We start from the raw sequence: 15,545 nt of genomic DNA, 5'->3' as shown, positions 1-15,545 counted from the left end.
AATTTTCAGAATTATTATTTATTTATTTCAAATATTGAAGGAGTACATCGTAAGCTATCCAATGATACAAGAATTATTTTGAAGCTCCAAGTAAAACTCAAAATATCATCACATTACAAAGGGCTTAATAAAAAAAATAATCATAAAATTACCCTTGATTTTAATCATGACATAAATTTATGCAAATCAAATGGATTTATGTCGTGATTTATGTCGTGACTTATGACATAAAGCTTTATGCGACGGGTCTATGTCAATATTTGTATTTACGTCATGATTTATGCTACATGTATATGACATAAATCATGACATAAATCAATACATAAATTTTAATGCAACAGGGCCAAGGAGGAAATCACTAAGTGCTTTTCAGATATATTTTTACTATATCTTCATTATATCCTATCATAATCTTTTAGAATCTTTACTCTCAAGAATCCCCATTGGATAAAGAATAAAATGCTGCCAAGGTCAATATTTCGTTCTATAATTATGACAATATAAAACTCTGTCTTTAGTAGCTATAAACATTAACCCTAACCAGAGACCAGGCTTTTTTTGGTGTTATATGACGGGGGGGGGGTTGTGGAATCAACCGCCCCTTGAGATCTCGGCCGCCAATTACGCGAACGCCATGAAAATTGGCATGATAATAGTGTGGGATGTAATCTACAAGGCTGTATGGTTAATTTTTCCGAAATCATCAGATTTTATTTTAAATAAATTATGCTAATTTACATGTATGCATAAATCATACTTTTTGCTCTAATTCACTATAAAAAGCTCATAGAATGCCAATTGTTGGTGTAAATGTTTTTACACCATTGCTTACAATAAACAAGTGGAATGCCTCTGGCCGTCTCACCTGCATCACGCGATTCAATATAGCAGCAGTGCTGATTTTGAAAACTACTATAACTCGCACAAGATGTTCAGTGATACTTGGTTACTCTTATTTCCACGTTTTATGAACTACATGTAGACCAATACACTTATAGAGATATGATGGCAATTCAACAAATACCCCCAACGTGGCCAAAGTTCTTTGACCTTACATGACCTTTGACCTTGATCATGTGACCTGAAACTCGCACAGGATGTTCAGTGATACTTGATTACTATTATGTCCAAGTTTTATGAACTAGACCAACACACTTTCAAATTTATGGCTGTAATTCAACAAATACCCCAATTTGGCCAAAGTTCATTGACCCTAAATGACCTTTGACCTTGATCATATGACCTGAAACTTGCACAGGATGTTCAGTAATACTTGATTACTATTATGTCCAAGTTTCATGAATCAGATCCATAAACTTTCAAAGTTATGATGGTAATTCGTCAGATACCCCCAATTCGGCCAAAGTTCATTGACCCTAAATGACCTTTGACCTTGGTCATGTGATGTGAAACTCATGCAGGATGTTCAGTGATACTTGATTAACCTTATGTATAAGTTTCATGAACTAGGTCCATATATTTTCTAAGTTATGATGACATTTCAAAAACTTAACCTTAGGTTAAGATTTTGATGTTGATTCCCCCAACATGGTCTAAGTTCATTGACCCTAAATGACCTTTGACCTTGGTCATGTGACATGAAACTCAGGCAGGATGTTCAGTAATACTTGATTAACCTTATGGCCAAGTTTCATGAACTAGGTCCATATACTTTCTAAGTTATGCTGTCATTTCAAAAACTTAACCTCAGGTTAAGATTTGGTGTTGACGCCGCCGCCGCCGCCGTCGGAAAAGCGGCGCCTATAGTCTCACTCTGCTATGCAGGTGAGACAAAAAATCCTGGTTTGAAAATGAATTTCTTATGTATTTCATTGTTTTATGAAATTCATTATGTACATGTATTGCTTTGTTTTTGGACTTTTTGTTTTTCTTTGTTTTTTCACCAAATTTATAGCAGAAACTTTTTTAAGCATAATTATGCAAAAATTTATTAATTTCAGCTGATGAAAGCAAAAAAATCATATCTTTATGAATAAGGTGAGAAAACTCAATTTACATTGACTTTGTACACAAAATCACGTTTTTGAGCAATTTTTGGTCTGACATTCACATACAAAATGTTGCGTAATTATCAAACCGCACACCTGCACATCGTAAATTTGGTCTCAAAAGATGAGCAAGACTTCAAAGTAAAAAGTCAGGGAGCGGCGTGGTCAAAAAAATTTGCGCAGAGGAATGGTCACGGAAGTTGAGGGGGTTGATTCAACCCCCCCCCAACGGCTGGATTAGGGTTGATGTTGTCACAGTAACACATTCAAAATTATGGATTAAGCATTTTAGTTTTGAGAACACACTAGAGGCCCTTATTCTGAAGTCGGTTTAACTTAGACCAAGGTTTAAATTTATGGGAAGCTAAACATTTCCAATTTTTTCATTACATTTTATGTTTCTTATATTATTACTATGCTCTTTCATGATTCTTCAATTGAGTTGAGAGTGAAATACTCTCATTTATTTCTTTACATTTAAAAACGTACACATATCATACATTTGAACATCAATATACAAATAAAAAATTTAATGAAAGCCTCAAAGGCTTGAAAAAGGGAAACCAAGAATAAAACATAAGAATGATTATAGAAAATGATTCACAAATAGAGCAGAGTACCGGAATGTGTAGCTGCAACAGTAACATCAACCATCACACACATAGCTGGAGACATGTGTAAAGAACGGTAAACCACTAGTGTTTGATCGCGATGATCGGTGGCATGTCATCAGTACTTTCTTTCGAACCAAAACACCGACGACATGCCAGCTGGTCACTAAGGAACCATCAAGAAAAAAACAAAACAAAAAATGAGGCTGCATTTGATAACGCGAATTCATGCAAACAGGTCTGTGAGAGGGATTAAGAAAAAAAAAATTGAGAATAATTTGAAAGTCAAAAGAGCTGAAATATTATATCTCTACTGTTAGTGATTTACGTCACAATAGGCAATCCATACTTTAATTAAACCACAACTTTAAACCTGAGTTTAAATTAAATCCGACTTCAGAATACAGGGCTAAGAAATGAAAGGGTGAAATACACTCTAAATTTTAAATATTTAAAATACACCCAGATTGTCTGAGGAATAGTGACCAGCTGAATATTAGATTTAGATTTAAACCTCATGGATTTAAATATACAGCTAAAAAATTTGACTTGAAACATTTTGAGATTTAAATATAATCCTTAAGATTAAAAATAAATATTTTGCTTGTCATCATTCACAGCTGAATGGATTTATTTGAAATCCTTGAAATTTAGAGTGTATGTTGACACACCTTTACCCTTTTCTATTATCTCCCTTTTCACTTTAGAATATAGGAAATTGAAAACTGTACGTACCTGACATTTTTATGTCTCTTGACATATAGACTGTGAAAGTGTGTGCTGTTACTAGGCCGATGGGATGAGAAAGGGCTCATAGAAGGATCTCGAACCCTTTCCATCATCTCTGTTTTCATCTCATATGCAAGGTGAGCAGGTAACACAGATAGTAATAATCTCTCCTACCATTAAAAAAAACATGTATACTTGTTATTGGGATAAAACTCAAAATATGAAATTTGTAATTTTTTTAATTTTGCTGAGATCTAAGATCAACTTATACTTATATTTAGCTTGCTTAAGTGCAAATTTTGTAAGGCCTTCACCATACATGTAGGTAGTATACATGGTAATTTTCAACTCATAAACAGTACTACATTTTCTAAATAAATGCAAAAGAGGATGATTACGTGAAAGTTAAAGAATTACTCAATCCAAGGTTTCACTTTTCATCAGGAATATTTTCATCAGAAGTGTAAAAGAATCATTATAAATGTGATTGAAATTTTAATTATTTTTATTAATCATATCATCTTGAAATTGTGAAATTGTTCCAACCTGTTGTGCTTGTTCATGCTCAAGTTTTATTCTAGACTCTATACAGCTCCTTGTGTCTAGGAAAGTCCTACGTTGAGCCACATCAAGGAGATGTTTGTGACACACACCAATGAAGTTCACACAAACAAACATCACTATATTACTAAGAATCTGTATCAGAAGAGAATGGAAAAAATGTGCTATGTTAATCACAATGAAAAACAAACAAAATACTTGAAAACAGAAGAATAGCTAAAAGCAAATACCAATTGGTGGTGGTTAATCCCTCAGAACTAGTTTTTAACTATTGATCATGTCCTCCTGTTTTCAGGAGTAAGGTTATGAACAAAGCTTTATTCAAACTTAGTAGAAAGAGAACCAAGATAGATGTAATTCACACAGAAATAGAAATGATAACTACTCCTAGTAGTCACCTCCATTTAGTAGAAGCATAGATAAGTAAATTATACTTGAATAGAGCCTATAATATTTAAAGAAAAAAACTTCTTCAAATATTAAGACATTAATATTAACAATGTGTTTCTTTATAAGGTACACAGCAGTAACAAGTTTTAAAGATACATAAAAGAGCAAATTAAAAGAAATTGAGAACAATATCCCATCACCAATGATAAAGATTTATAGGTTGCTGTATTTTTATCTTATTAGGCGGTGCTGCACCAGCCCGAGTTTGCTCAATCTCAAGATTTTAGCCCGATCGGCCCTCTTCGCGATTAATCTAAAGATTCAAGAAACCCTGTCTTCACCATCGCAAGAAGAGCGATTCCTTCTGGTGCGAGGCATCGATGCATTATAGTCTGACGCCATGAATAAATAATTCCGAGTGCATCTGCACCTGCGAATTAGCGGGATAATTCGTAAAATAGCGCGCTATTTTGCAAATAATCCCAAGTTGACTTGGGATTGCAATCTCGAGATTAATCCAACGAACTAGCGCGATAATTGCGTCTCCATTACAAATAATCTTGAGATTGTTCAGATCAGGATAATTTGCCGGATCAGAAATAGCGCGCTAATTTGAAAACTTGGGCTGGTGCAGACGGCCCTAATTACTTGGGAAAAAAAAGAATGGAAAGACCTGCCTTCATAGTAGTCACCTTTTAACTATCACACACGTTATTTGGTTTACTTTCAGACTTAAAAAGAAGTATTGATCTCATGAGAGAACACTGTTATCCTGTATACCTCATTTTATGAAGTCAAAAACATTAATGGTATCCAGAAGGAAATATGAATCTAATTATTGGATCGAAAGATTGCAGTCATGCAGTTTTCATCACTGAAAATTGGCAGTGTAGAGACTACAGATTATCACTTTCAGCAAGTGAAATCAAATCCCGAATTCAATACATAAGAGGTTGCTTTCACTATGTATTCCCTCCCTCAGACAAGCCCCCTTTACTTTGCTTCACAAACGGATCTTGATACTCTCCAATCAAATAGACAATAGCCCTGTCACATAAAGCTTAGTAACTGCAGAGATGCCAACCCTTCAGGATGATTGTAAGTAACATTTACCACATTTGTCAGTAACAAAACAAAAACACTCAAACATAACTCCATTACAATTGAAAAACCTTTGGCCTGCATTTTGTGATTCAATATAGCAGCAGTTATGACTTTGAAAACTAAAAAAAAAACACACATAAACAACCCCCAAAAAAAATCCAACAAAATCATATGATAAAATACTAAGTTCAATGACCTTAAATCAACTTTGACTTTAATCAGGTGACCTGAAACTCGTGCAAAATTATCAGTGATACTTGATTCCTCTTATGTCCAAGTTTCAAGAAATAGAACCATACAGGCCTATATTAGTTATTTAGTTATCTATAGTTATATTTCAAAGACATAACATTGGTTATTAAGGTTGATACCCCCAATAGGCCGGGGCGAACAACAAGTATTTTTAATCTAGCCCTGGCAACTGACAATGTGATGAAAACGATGTACTAGCGACCCGTACAGCAGCGCGGCATTTTGGCATCCCTACAATGCATAATATACAAACATCGCATTCATAATTTGTGATGAACGCCACGATAATCATGTTTACCCATTTCAATGGGTCAGATGCATAAAAAGTAGCAATTTCTGGCAAGCAATTGCTTTAAGCATAAGAAATAGCTAGCCAAGCCAAAGATCGTGCTTCAGCAATTTCATAGTCATAACCCGTTTGCTTGTGCTTGAACGTTTTTCTTGCCTTAAAGGAGAAATATATTGAAAATCGTAAAAATGGAGAATCATATATCAAATGAAAGGAGAAAATAAGGAGAACACGATGGTGTACATCATTTATCATGGAGACCGATGGAACTCAGTTAATTGATAGTTTAAAGTTCTCTCTCTGATGCTTCAAACACGCAGAATTACGTCCGCGAAATGGGGATAATTTTCAAATTACGATAAAACGTTTTTTGAAGGAAAACGTTGAGGTAAATTAAAATTAGATGTAAAAGATCCCCAACATGCGTAGCTTGATTGAGAGCTGTGCAACACGTGCATAGATCTACTCTCTCAGCCAAGGCGAGCAAGCAATACGGCATGTTTGTGATTTTGATTACGATCACATATACGAGCTTTTAAAAGGTTTTATCATAATTTAAAAAATAATACGAGATGTTACTATATTTTTATATAGATAAATAATTCCCCGAGTTTCGTAATTTTTTTCAAATTAATGAGATAAAAATTACATCTAACAGAACGAGTGACAATCTATCCCAGCCACATTTATCGTCGGTGCATATCGTCTGCTGCTATTCGTTGAGTTGCCTTCAGGTTCGGATTACATTCACTTGTTTGTAAGTACAGTTTTATCATTATTTTCCTTCTTCATAGTCACAGAGGTAAGAGACTCTGTCTGGACAGTGTGGTAAGTCATTTTCGTGAATTCAATTTGGCACGCGCGGTGTAGCTAGCACTTAGCAGCTGCATGAGTTGGTAGCGAATCGGCATGTGATCGTGTTGCAAGTTGAATTGTCCGACTCCTCATCATCGATTCCCCCAATTTACCCCCAACTACGTCGCTTTGTTGTTCACTTCATCATCATTCTCTTCATCTTCAAAATCATCAATTTGAAAATCCAAATCTAGATAAAATTCTGGGTTTTCTTTCATTTCGTGATCGAATTATTCAGTGACAGTGTGGAGAAAACGTACCCTTGCAACAGGTTTTGCATGCAAGTGCAGCTTCACGTGGGAGAGCCAATCACGCATCTCGTACAGAAAGTGACGTCATCAAATTCAAGTCAATTCAGAGACCGATGCGAGGCATATTTCGGAGAGGCATTTTGAGCGTTTTTTAATCGGCGATTTTTAACTTATGTATTATTTTCGTTATTTTTGAATGACCCACTGATAATCCCCACATCATTACCTTTCCATTGACATATAATAAGACCACATTCATAATCAATATAGTTCTCCTTTAAGAAAGCAATTTCTAGCAGTTTTAACAATAGCGACGTCACACTAGTGCGAACACGACTCACGGAAAAGGCAGGGCTCGAACGCAAAGGTGTGGCAGTGCAAATTACTGCTTGTTTCCTGTAACATCTCTTCCTCAGACTTGGTGTCAAACTAACTTGTTCCTTTATTGATAAATTTAAATATTTGGCATTTGATTTGCACTTGTTAGGAAGAAAACATGTACATGTACGCTACGGTACACCTTGGGGTTCTCTGTCAGGTGCATAAATATGACAAAAAATCACGAACGCCCTCATCAAGCAAACGCTCAAGCTGCTCTGACGGAGCTTGAAAAAACCTAGGGAAGTGCTTAAATGCACAAGCGAAATGATCGCTTTATGCATACACTTTTTAGCAATGGCTTCATCATGAAGCAAATGCTAGCGGGCAGTCCTAAGTTTTCAAGTGTGCTCACTCAACCATGAAAGTGTAAAGAATGAATACATTAATGAATTTGCCAAGTTGACCTTTATCATTGCGCTGATGTGCGTATTGTCTAATACACGTACAAAACCACAGTTGACAAGGGAGCATCGTACAAAATTAATATTAATGAGGGCTTATTTTAGCTTCTAATGAATTAAACAAAATGGCGGTAGCTTCAGGGGCCTGGTTTATGCTCCTCCTGGCCACATGCACTGGGCTGTGATATGTTCTCTATGCTCAAAATCTGTGCTAAGGAACTGTCTCAAATAGTAATCCATTTGACCCTAAGTTTCTTGAGCAGTGAGCCAAAAACTAACAGGCGGCCTTATTTACCCCTACTTGATAACAATTGTGTCCAATTTTCATGAACTAGATCCATATAAGTTATGATGACATTTCAAAAAACTTAACCTTAAAATTTCTATGTTGATTCCCCCGACATAATCTAAGTTCATGGACCTTACATGACCTTTGAACTTAGTTATGGACTTGAAACTCAGGCAGTATGTTAAGTAATACTTGATTACCCTCATGTTTCATGAACTAGGTCCATATACTTTCTAAATTATGATGACATTTCAAAAGCTTAGCCTTAGGAATAGATTTTAATGTTGACGACACCGTCGTTGGAGTCGGAAAAGCGGCGCCTGTAGTCTTGCACTGCTATGCAGGCCAAACATAAACAAATCACTCGCCTTTCACATTCACATTACCTTGAATGAGATAATAATCTGCTCAATGTGGATTAAACTATTTTTTCGCCTCCCTCCTATTGGGGAAAGCTGGATCCGCCCCTTGCAGTAACGGAACCGAACACAAGGGCAAGCCTGATCATAAACTAGAAAGGGCCACTTTTTTATAATTCAGATCCCCACCGCCAAAAAATCCTTTCTACAGACCTGTCACAGAATACCAGTATGATTGGTGACATGAAAATATTATCTGACTAGATCTTGACCTACCTACCTTCAATAACTTATTGATGGGTTCATCATGGCTGCCGAGAATGGCAGAGAGAATAACATGAGGGAGACAAGTGAGGGTGCCAATGACCACGGCAACGATGTGAGAGACCGGTAACATGGTGTGTGCAGCAAGGGTGATAAAGAGGACCAACCCCACCCCATCGGTGGGTACATGACCAGGGCGCATGATTTGTATGGTGTAGGATGAGGTGAGTAGGATTAGCCAGAGGAAGATGGCTAGAGGGAAAGAGAAGCGAGGTACGATGAATTCCAGACAGGATAGTGCCAGAAAGCACGTCAGCAGGAAGGTTGACCCAATCAGGATTGCTGTGCGCCCTAATACCTGATCAAAGTTCTGTGTAACATACAAAAATAGGATGAAAAAAAGGAAACTCAGAAATTAATCTCAAAGAGAACACAAAATGTCATGAATAAAACACCAGGATGGCTTTCATTGGTAATATTAACAATATTTAAACTGCCAGCAAACATATACTCATTTGTGAAACAAATTTAAATGAATCTAACTTTACAGTAAGGAGTATTTGAAAAATAAACCTTAAAGGGAAAGTACACCCAGACAAAAAGTTTATTGCAAAAATATAACAGAAATATTGGCAAAAGTTTGAGGAAAAACCATCAAAGAATGACGTCACAAATCAAGAAATTGAAATTCTTAAAACGTTTTCATTGAAAACGTTATTAGAATTTCAATTTCTTGATATGTGACGTCATATGTGAGCAGGTTTCCAACATATCATATGGCCAAAAAATCAATGAAATGTCATTTTCTCAGATAATTGAAAATGCTTTCTATTGTAACCCTTCAGTACATCAATACACAAATGATTTCACACCCGTTCCTAATAAGAAACTACCTTAAGAGTTACATTAATATATATATTGTACCATTTATGCAAAACATCTTTTCATTAAAATGCATGCTAATTTGATAAATGTTAAATTTATTCACTCGTTTGCATTACCTGATGCATCACAACATGCAACAACCTTGAATGCTTCAAGTTCAAGTTCAATTTATTTAAAAAACCAGACATATTACGAGTACAAATCAATGATCAGATGGTACAAAAGAATACATGATACAATATGAACGGTTTTCTAGGACCCCGAAGAAGCACAGCTTGTGAGTGGGGCCCTATATACCTCTAAATAAGATGTAGATCTAAATGTATAAAATGACAAAGGAGGATACATAATAAACAGATATATCGACTACAAATATGTACAAAATGTACATTAAACAAGTGTCGGCATAAACACAAACACACTCACAAACACAAACACACACGCAAACACACATGACTAGGGTGGCCAACTACGAGATACATGTAAAACATAATAGACTCTATGGAAGAAAAACTTTCTAAATTAACTAAGATAATAGATTGTCAAAAGAGGTATTTTTTACATAGCACTTTAAACCGATAAAGAGTTGTACAGTTCCTAATATCAGAAGGTAACCTGTTCCACTCCTTGATACAGGTTGTTATGAAAGAATTTAAGGATACATTAGTTCTAACATAAGGTCGGTGGATAAAGTTATGTTGACGTGTATTGTAATTGTGTATCTGAGAGTTAAAGGGGAATCCAACCCAAATAAAAACTTGTTTTTATAAGGAAAAGAAAAATCAGACAGGTTGATAGGTAAAAGTTTGAACAATATTGGACAAACAACAAAAAAGTTATGAATTTTTAAAAGTTGTAAATATTGGTAATCACTATACCCATGGAGACTTCAAATTGGCCGCATATGGGATGTCATAGTGATGTAAGGCAAGGACTACTCTTCCATGTACTCCAATACATATTATGGCTAAAATGTCATTTTCCCCAAAAGTTTTATTTCAAATGATATTTTTCTTTCATGAGGACATAAAACAATATACTACCTGGGTTATATTTGGATTACTGCCCCAGGGGAATGGGTACTTAAGAGAAAACCACAAATCCCTGATAATAAAGTACATGGCCTATGGGAAAGTTGTCCTTGCCCCTTGTCATAATTTACTTACCTAGTTGCCAATTTGAAATCTACATAGTATTAGTGATCTCAATTTTTAAGCAGCCATAACTTTCTTATTGCTTGTCCGATTTCTTTCAAACTTTCACCATTCTGTTTGATTTATTTTTCTCCTTCCCAACACAACATTTAATGGCCAAGGCTGGATTCCCCTTTAAGGGGAAATAAGTCTTTTAGTTGGCAAATTTGGGGGCAAAAATGAAGATTAAACATGAAAATCAGACAATTAAATGCAACTAACTCGTCAAAAGGAAGCAATTTTAGCTGAAGGAATAAAGGTTTACTAGGGTGTCTGAAAGTTGAACTGGTGATGAGCCTTATGATTTTCTTTTGTAAAACTTTTAGTTTGTCAATGTAAGTCTTAAAAGTAATACCCCATGCAACATTGCAGTAAGTCAGATAGGGAAGCACAATGCTGGTGTATAAGATTCTTAGAATAGACCCAGGTAAAACACACCTTTAATAACCTACATATAACACCTACATGTATGTACACCTCGAGAAACATTTGTACACACTGATTCTAAATGGGGTTTCCAAGTCAAATGCTCATCAATAATTACTCCTAGAAATTGAATATGCTCACTACGAGCAACATTGTGGCCCCCAACATCAAGAATATTGACATCGTCTGGAATAATTTTGCCTCGTGATCGAAAAATAATACATTTAGTTTTCTTAACATTTAGCAAAAGTTTATTACAACAGAACCATGCAAGTAACTTTTTAATTTCTACATTTGCAACTGAAATAACAGTAGCAACGTTTCTATCAGACAATAGTAAACTTGTGTCATCAGTAAACAGAGAATACAAAAACACATTTGATGAGTTAATGATATCATTGACATAGATTAGAAATAACAAAGGACCAAGTACCGAACCCTGGGGCACACCATAGTGAATATTCTATTGCGATTTAACACCATCAACCATGACATATTTTGTACGATCTTGTAAATAGCTTTGGAACCAAGCCAATGCTACTCCGCGTACTCCATAGTGCTCAAATTTACTAAGAAGGATGACATGGTCAATCGTGTCAAACGCCTTGGACAAATCAAGGAAAATTCCAAGGCAAAAATTACCATCATCAAATGATTTTATAACAGTATTTAATAAATTGAAAACACCCATGCTAGTAGAGAAGTGTTTTCGGAAACCATGTTGCTGAGGGATCAAAATGTTTCTTTCCAACAAAAACCCGTTCAATCGCTTGTAAACAATCTTCTCCAAGTCCAAGAGCTTAGAAAATATTGGCAAAAGAGCAATAGGTCTGTAATTAACAATATTCTTCTCGTCATCTTTTTTTAAAACAGGAACAACCTTAGCCACCTTTAACTTCGATGGGACTATCCCATGTGACAAAGAATTAATAAAAATAACACACAATGGTTCAACAAAATAATGAATACATTCCTTAACAACCCTAGGGGCAATATCATCAGAACCGCTTGACTTTGATGACTTAAGTGATGAAACAAAATTAATGATTTCAGTGACAGAAGTTGGTCTAAGAAACAGAGAAGTATTATCAATGTTTGGCTTTAAATACTCATGAAAAGACTGCGGTACTGTCGGAATTTCTCTACTTATTTTCGCAGGCAATCCAATGAAATATTTGTTAAAACATTCAGCCTTATGCTTACTAGACAATAAAGATGAGCCTTCATGGAACATCTCTAATGGGATCAAATGCTTCTTACCCCTGCCCAATAATTCATTGATGTGTGACCAAGTTTTCCTAATATCTCCCTTAACACTTTGAAATAGGTGGTCATAAAATACCTGTTTTGCTAGGCGAAGCGTCCTAACAAGAACATTTTTATATCTAACACATTTTGTTTTATTAGAATAATTTGGCGTTTTGACATATTTGGAATATAGATTATGTTTGCGATTGATTGATTTTAATAAACCACTCGTAACCCAAGGTTTCTTGCTTTTCTTCTTACTGATCACTTTGATGAGAGGGAAACATTGATCATACAAATCAGTGAATATACAAATAAAATATTCATAGGACTCATCACGATTATCTAGCAGGTACAGATCCTGCCATTCAGTTTGCAGTAGATTTTGTTGAAAGGTCAAAATCCTTTGGTCTGTGATTAATCGTTTAAATGAGGGTTGGTTGTTTGATCTGTCATCAACAAAATCACCCTTATTAACACAAAAAATAGGCAAATGATCTGATAAATCTGAGCACAAGATACCAGTATCGAAATCATTATGGATACAGTTGGTGAAAATATTGTCTATCAGAGTTGCTGCATTTTGTGAGATTCTAATGGGCTTTGATATAAGAGAAAATATACCAAAAGAATTCATCAAGTCAGCAAATTCTTTGACCTTTGCATCAGAATTATTATTTAGCAGATTAAGGTTAAAATCACCAATAATATAGACATCTTTATTTTCTCTGCTAAGAGTCTGAAGCTGCAATTGGGCTATTTCACATTAAGTGTACACTTCCGAAAAAATTGATTTTCCCCCTTTTTAGCTGATTTGTAGCATTCAATTTATTGTACTTGCAATTTGGTTTGATGCACCTGATCTATTCCAATCTACAGTTGCAATTTCATGATGGTTCGAGTACTTTTTCTTTTAATTTTCAGCATTTTTTGTGCATTTTTAACAGAAAATGGAGTCTCATTCAACATTTTCAAAAAAGTTCATTGATATCTTGGATAAATTTGACGAGAGATGTGTTAAATATTAATGTTATGGAAAAGTACAACTAGTTATCAATATAATAAACTTTATTTGATCGAATTTGACCCATAATTGAGAAACTTATGAATATTCTTGTAAAATGTGTCTTCTCCGTTAAACAAAAAAGATATGTCCTCTCCAGAACATATATGTCACCAGCAGTGAATTAAATTGATAAATGAGCGCAAAAACTCTGCTAATTCAATTTTCAGAATGCATGTAAGTCAAGACATATGTCAAATCTTTGACTCTAATTTGCTGGATACTTTTTATCTCTTGGCTATTTTGATGTATCAATTCTCTGTTAAAAGTGCGTCCTCTCCAGAACGTTAAACTTTTTCATTTTTTGAAGCACTAAGGAATCTGATACCCATTATTGTGGTGTAGAAATAATAGTATACTTCAGTTCAACATTATAACATTGAATTTTCCCTCTTAATTCATATAGATGGTGAGTAATTCACACTTATGCAAAGTTAAATGGAATGTCCTCTCCAGTACAAAGGTACTTCATTTTTCAACAATGTGCAGAAATAATAATTTTAACAAGAAAAGCCCTTCTTTTATGTAAGAAAATAATGATCTGTTGTTGGTCACAGAGATATAATTCATAAAATATTATTTTATTTATGAGAATTTCAGTCTCAATTGAATTATATTTTACATTATCAATAATTGGGCAATATAGGAGGATCAGACGAAAAAATTCTCACTCCATGTTTGGATATTCAAGAAAATTTAATGTGATACTATTTGTAATTGTGTAAATGACAAAATCTGCTGATCCTGGCACTTATATACTACCCTTACAAGCAGCAAACTGTATGGTTTCATGTTGTTCTGGAGAGGACATTTATTTCAACACGATGGTTGCATTTACTCTTGGGTCACTTGTACACATATCTAGAGCTAACTACTGATTTATTTTTTGTTTGAAGGTTTGCATGGTGGTATGTACAATCGCTGATGTGGTTTACGGTACACCATGTGAAGTGTTGTAGAAACAGTGGATAGGAGAAGAGAAGAAATGGATAGGCGAGAAAGTGGAGATTTGAGAGTAGAGTATTCTTTCTTGAAAGTAGTCCTCACGTGCTTGAGTTCCTGCTGTAAGTGTGCCTTGTCGCTGAGTTGGTGGGCTCGTCTGATGAGAGTGCGGGCGACTGATTGGTGGACTCAAGCACGTGACCAATGCACTCACCACCATCAACCATTACCCCAGGAGAAGGATTAACACTCAACCGTCCAGCCACCAACCCAACACCAACAGCACCGAAAACCCATCCGAAACCAAGCCTATCGCCACCATAGCACTTCCCTACATCGGCAAGACTTCACACCGACTACAACGCATCCTTCACTCTGCCAACATCCTCGTCAGACACCAATCCTCTCGCAAGCTACACTCCATCCTGCACTCTCATAAGGACAAGCACCCATCCAACAAGCAACCAGGCGTCTACAAGATCCCATGCGACTGTGGCAAAGTCTACATTGGAGAAACCGGCCGAGACTTCGACACCATACTCAAGGAACACAAGACCCACCACCGACGCAGCGACTGGGACCGATCTGCCATCGTCAAACACGCACAACAGGAAAATCACAGCATAGACTGGGACAAGAGCCACCTAATCACCAACGTCCGGCACTGGAATACCAGAAGGGTCAGGGAAGCCATTGAGATACATCAACACAACACCGTGCCTCAAGACCCTGGTCTCCACATCAACACCATCTGGCACCCAATCCTACGTCACCACCCAACTTCCAACCAATCCACAACCAACTCCACAAGCAACTCGCCGTCCACCGTCACCCTACCAAGCCCTCCTACCCAACACAGCAGTCTGATCGAATCACCAACTCAACCAGCAACTTCGCCGACGCACACGCCACCGACACCGACGCCTCGCTACAACCTCCGCCGACGACCCAACACCTCATCCGTACACCAGGCCACCCACTCAATCCCGCCGAAGCCTACCCGACGAGTCCGCCGACCAACACGCACGGAACGCCACCACTGA

At 36.2% G+C, this 15,545-nt stretch overlaps 2 protein-coding genes across 3 annotated transcripts in view; one reads left to right on the top strand and one right to left on the bottom strand.

Annotated features, from left to right (window-relative positions):
• Nucleotides 1-9,111, bottom strand: part of LOC129279373 (adenylate cyclase type 2-like) — a 25,848-nt gene extending 16,737 nt beyond the window's left edge. For both annotated transcript variants that reach the window (XR_010292604.1, XM_054915469.2), the window contains exons 1-3: nucleotides 8,762-9,111; nucleotides 3,896-4,045; nucleotides 3,356-3,519 (exon numbers count right to left, since the gene is read on the bottom strand). Coding sequence is in view for 1 of the 2 variants with exons in the window: in XM_054915469.2 (XP_054771444.2) it covers nucleotides 3,356-3,519; nucleotides 3,896-4,045; nucleotides 8,762-8,947 (500 nt within the window). In the remaining variant the exon portion in view is untranslated. The remainder of the gene's footprint in view (nucleotides 1-3,355; nucleotides 3,520-3,895; nucleotides 4,046-8,761) is intronic.
• LOC135153236 (uncharacterized) lies at nucleotides 8,965-15,545 on the top strand. Its single transcript, XM_064095656.1, has 3 exons — nucleotides 8,965-8,969; nucleotides 13,967-13,969; nucleotides 14,738-15,545. Exons 1-3 carry the CDS (start codon nucleotides 8,965-8,967, stop codon nucleotides 15,543-15,545), a joined length of 816 nt encoding a protein of 271 aa, XP_063951726.1.

The sequence above is a fragment of the Lytechinus pictus genome, chromosome 2, assembly GCF_037042905.1.
Source record: "Lytechinus pictus isolate F3 Inbred chromosome 2, Lp3.0, whole genome shotgun sequence".
NCBI classification, from domain to species: Eukaryota; Metazoa; Echinodermata; class Echinoidea; order Temnopleuroida; family Toxopneustidae; genus Lytechinus; species Lytechinus pictus.
This window is presented reverse-complemented; position numbering and strand designations above follow the sequence as displayed.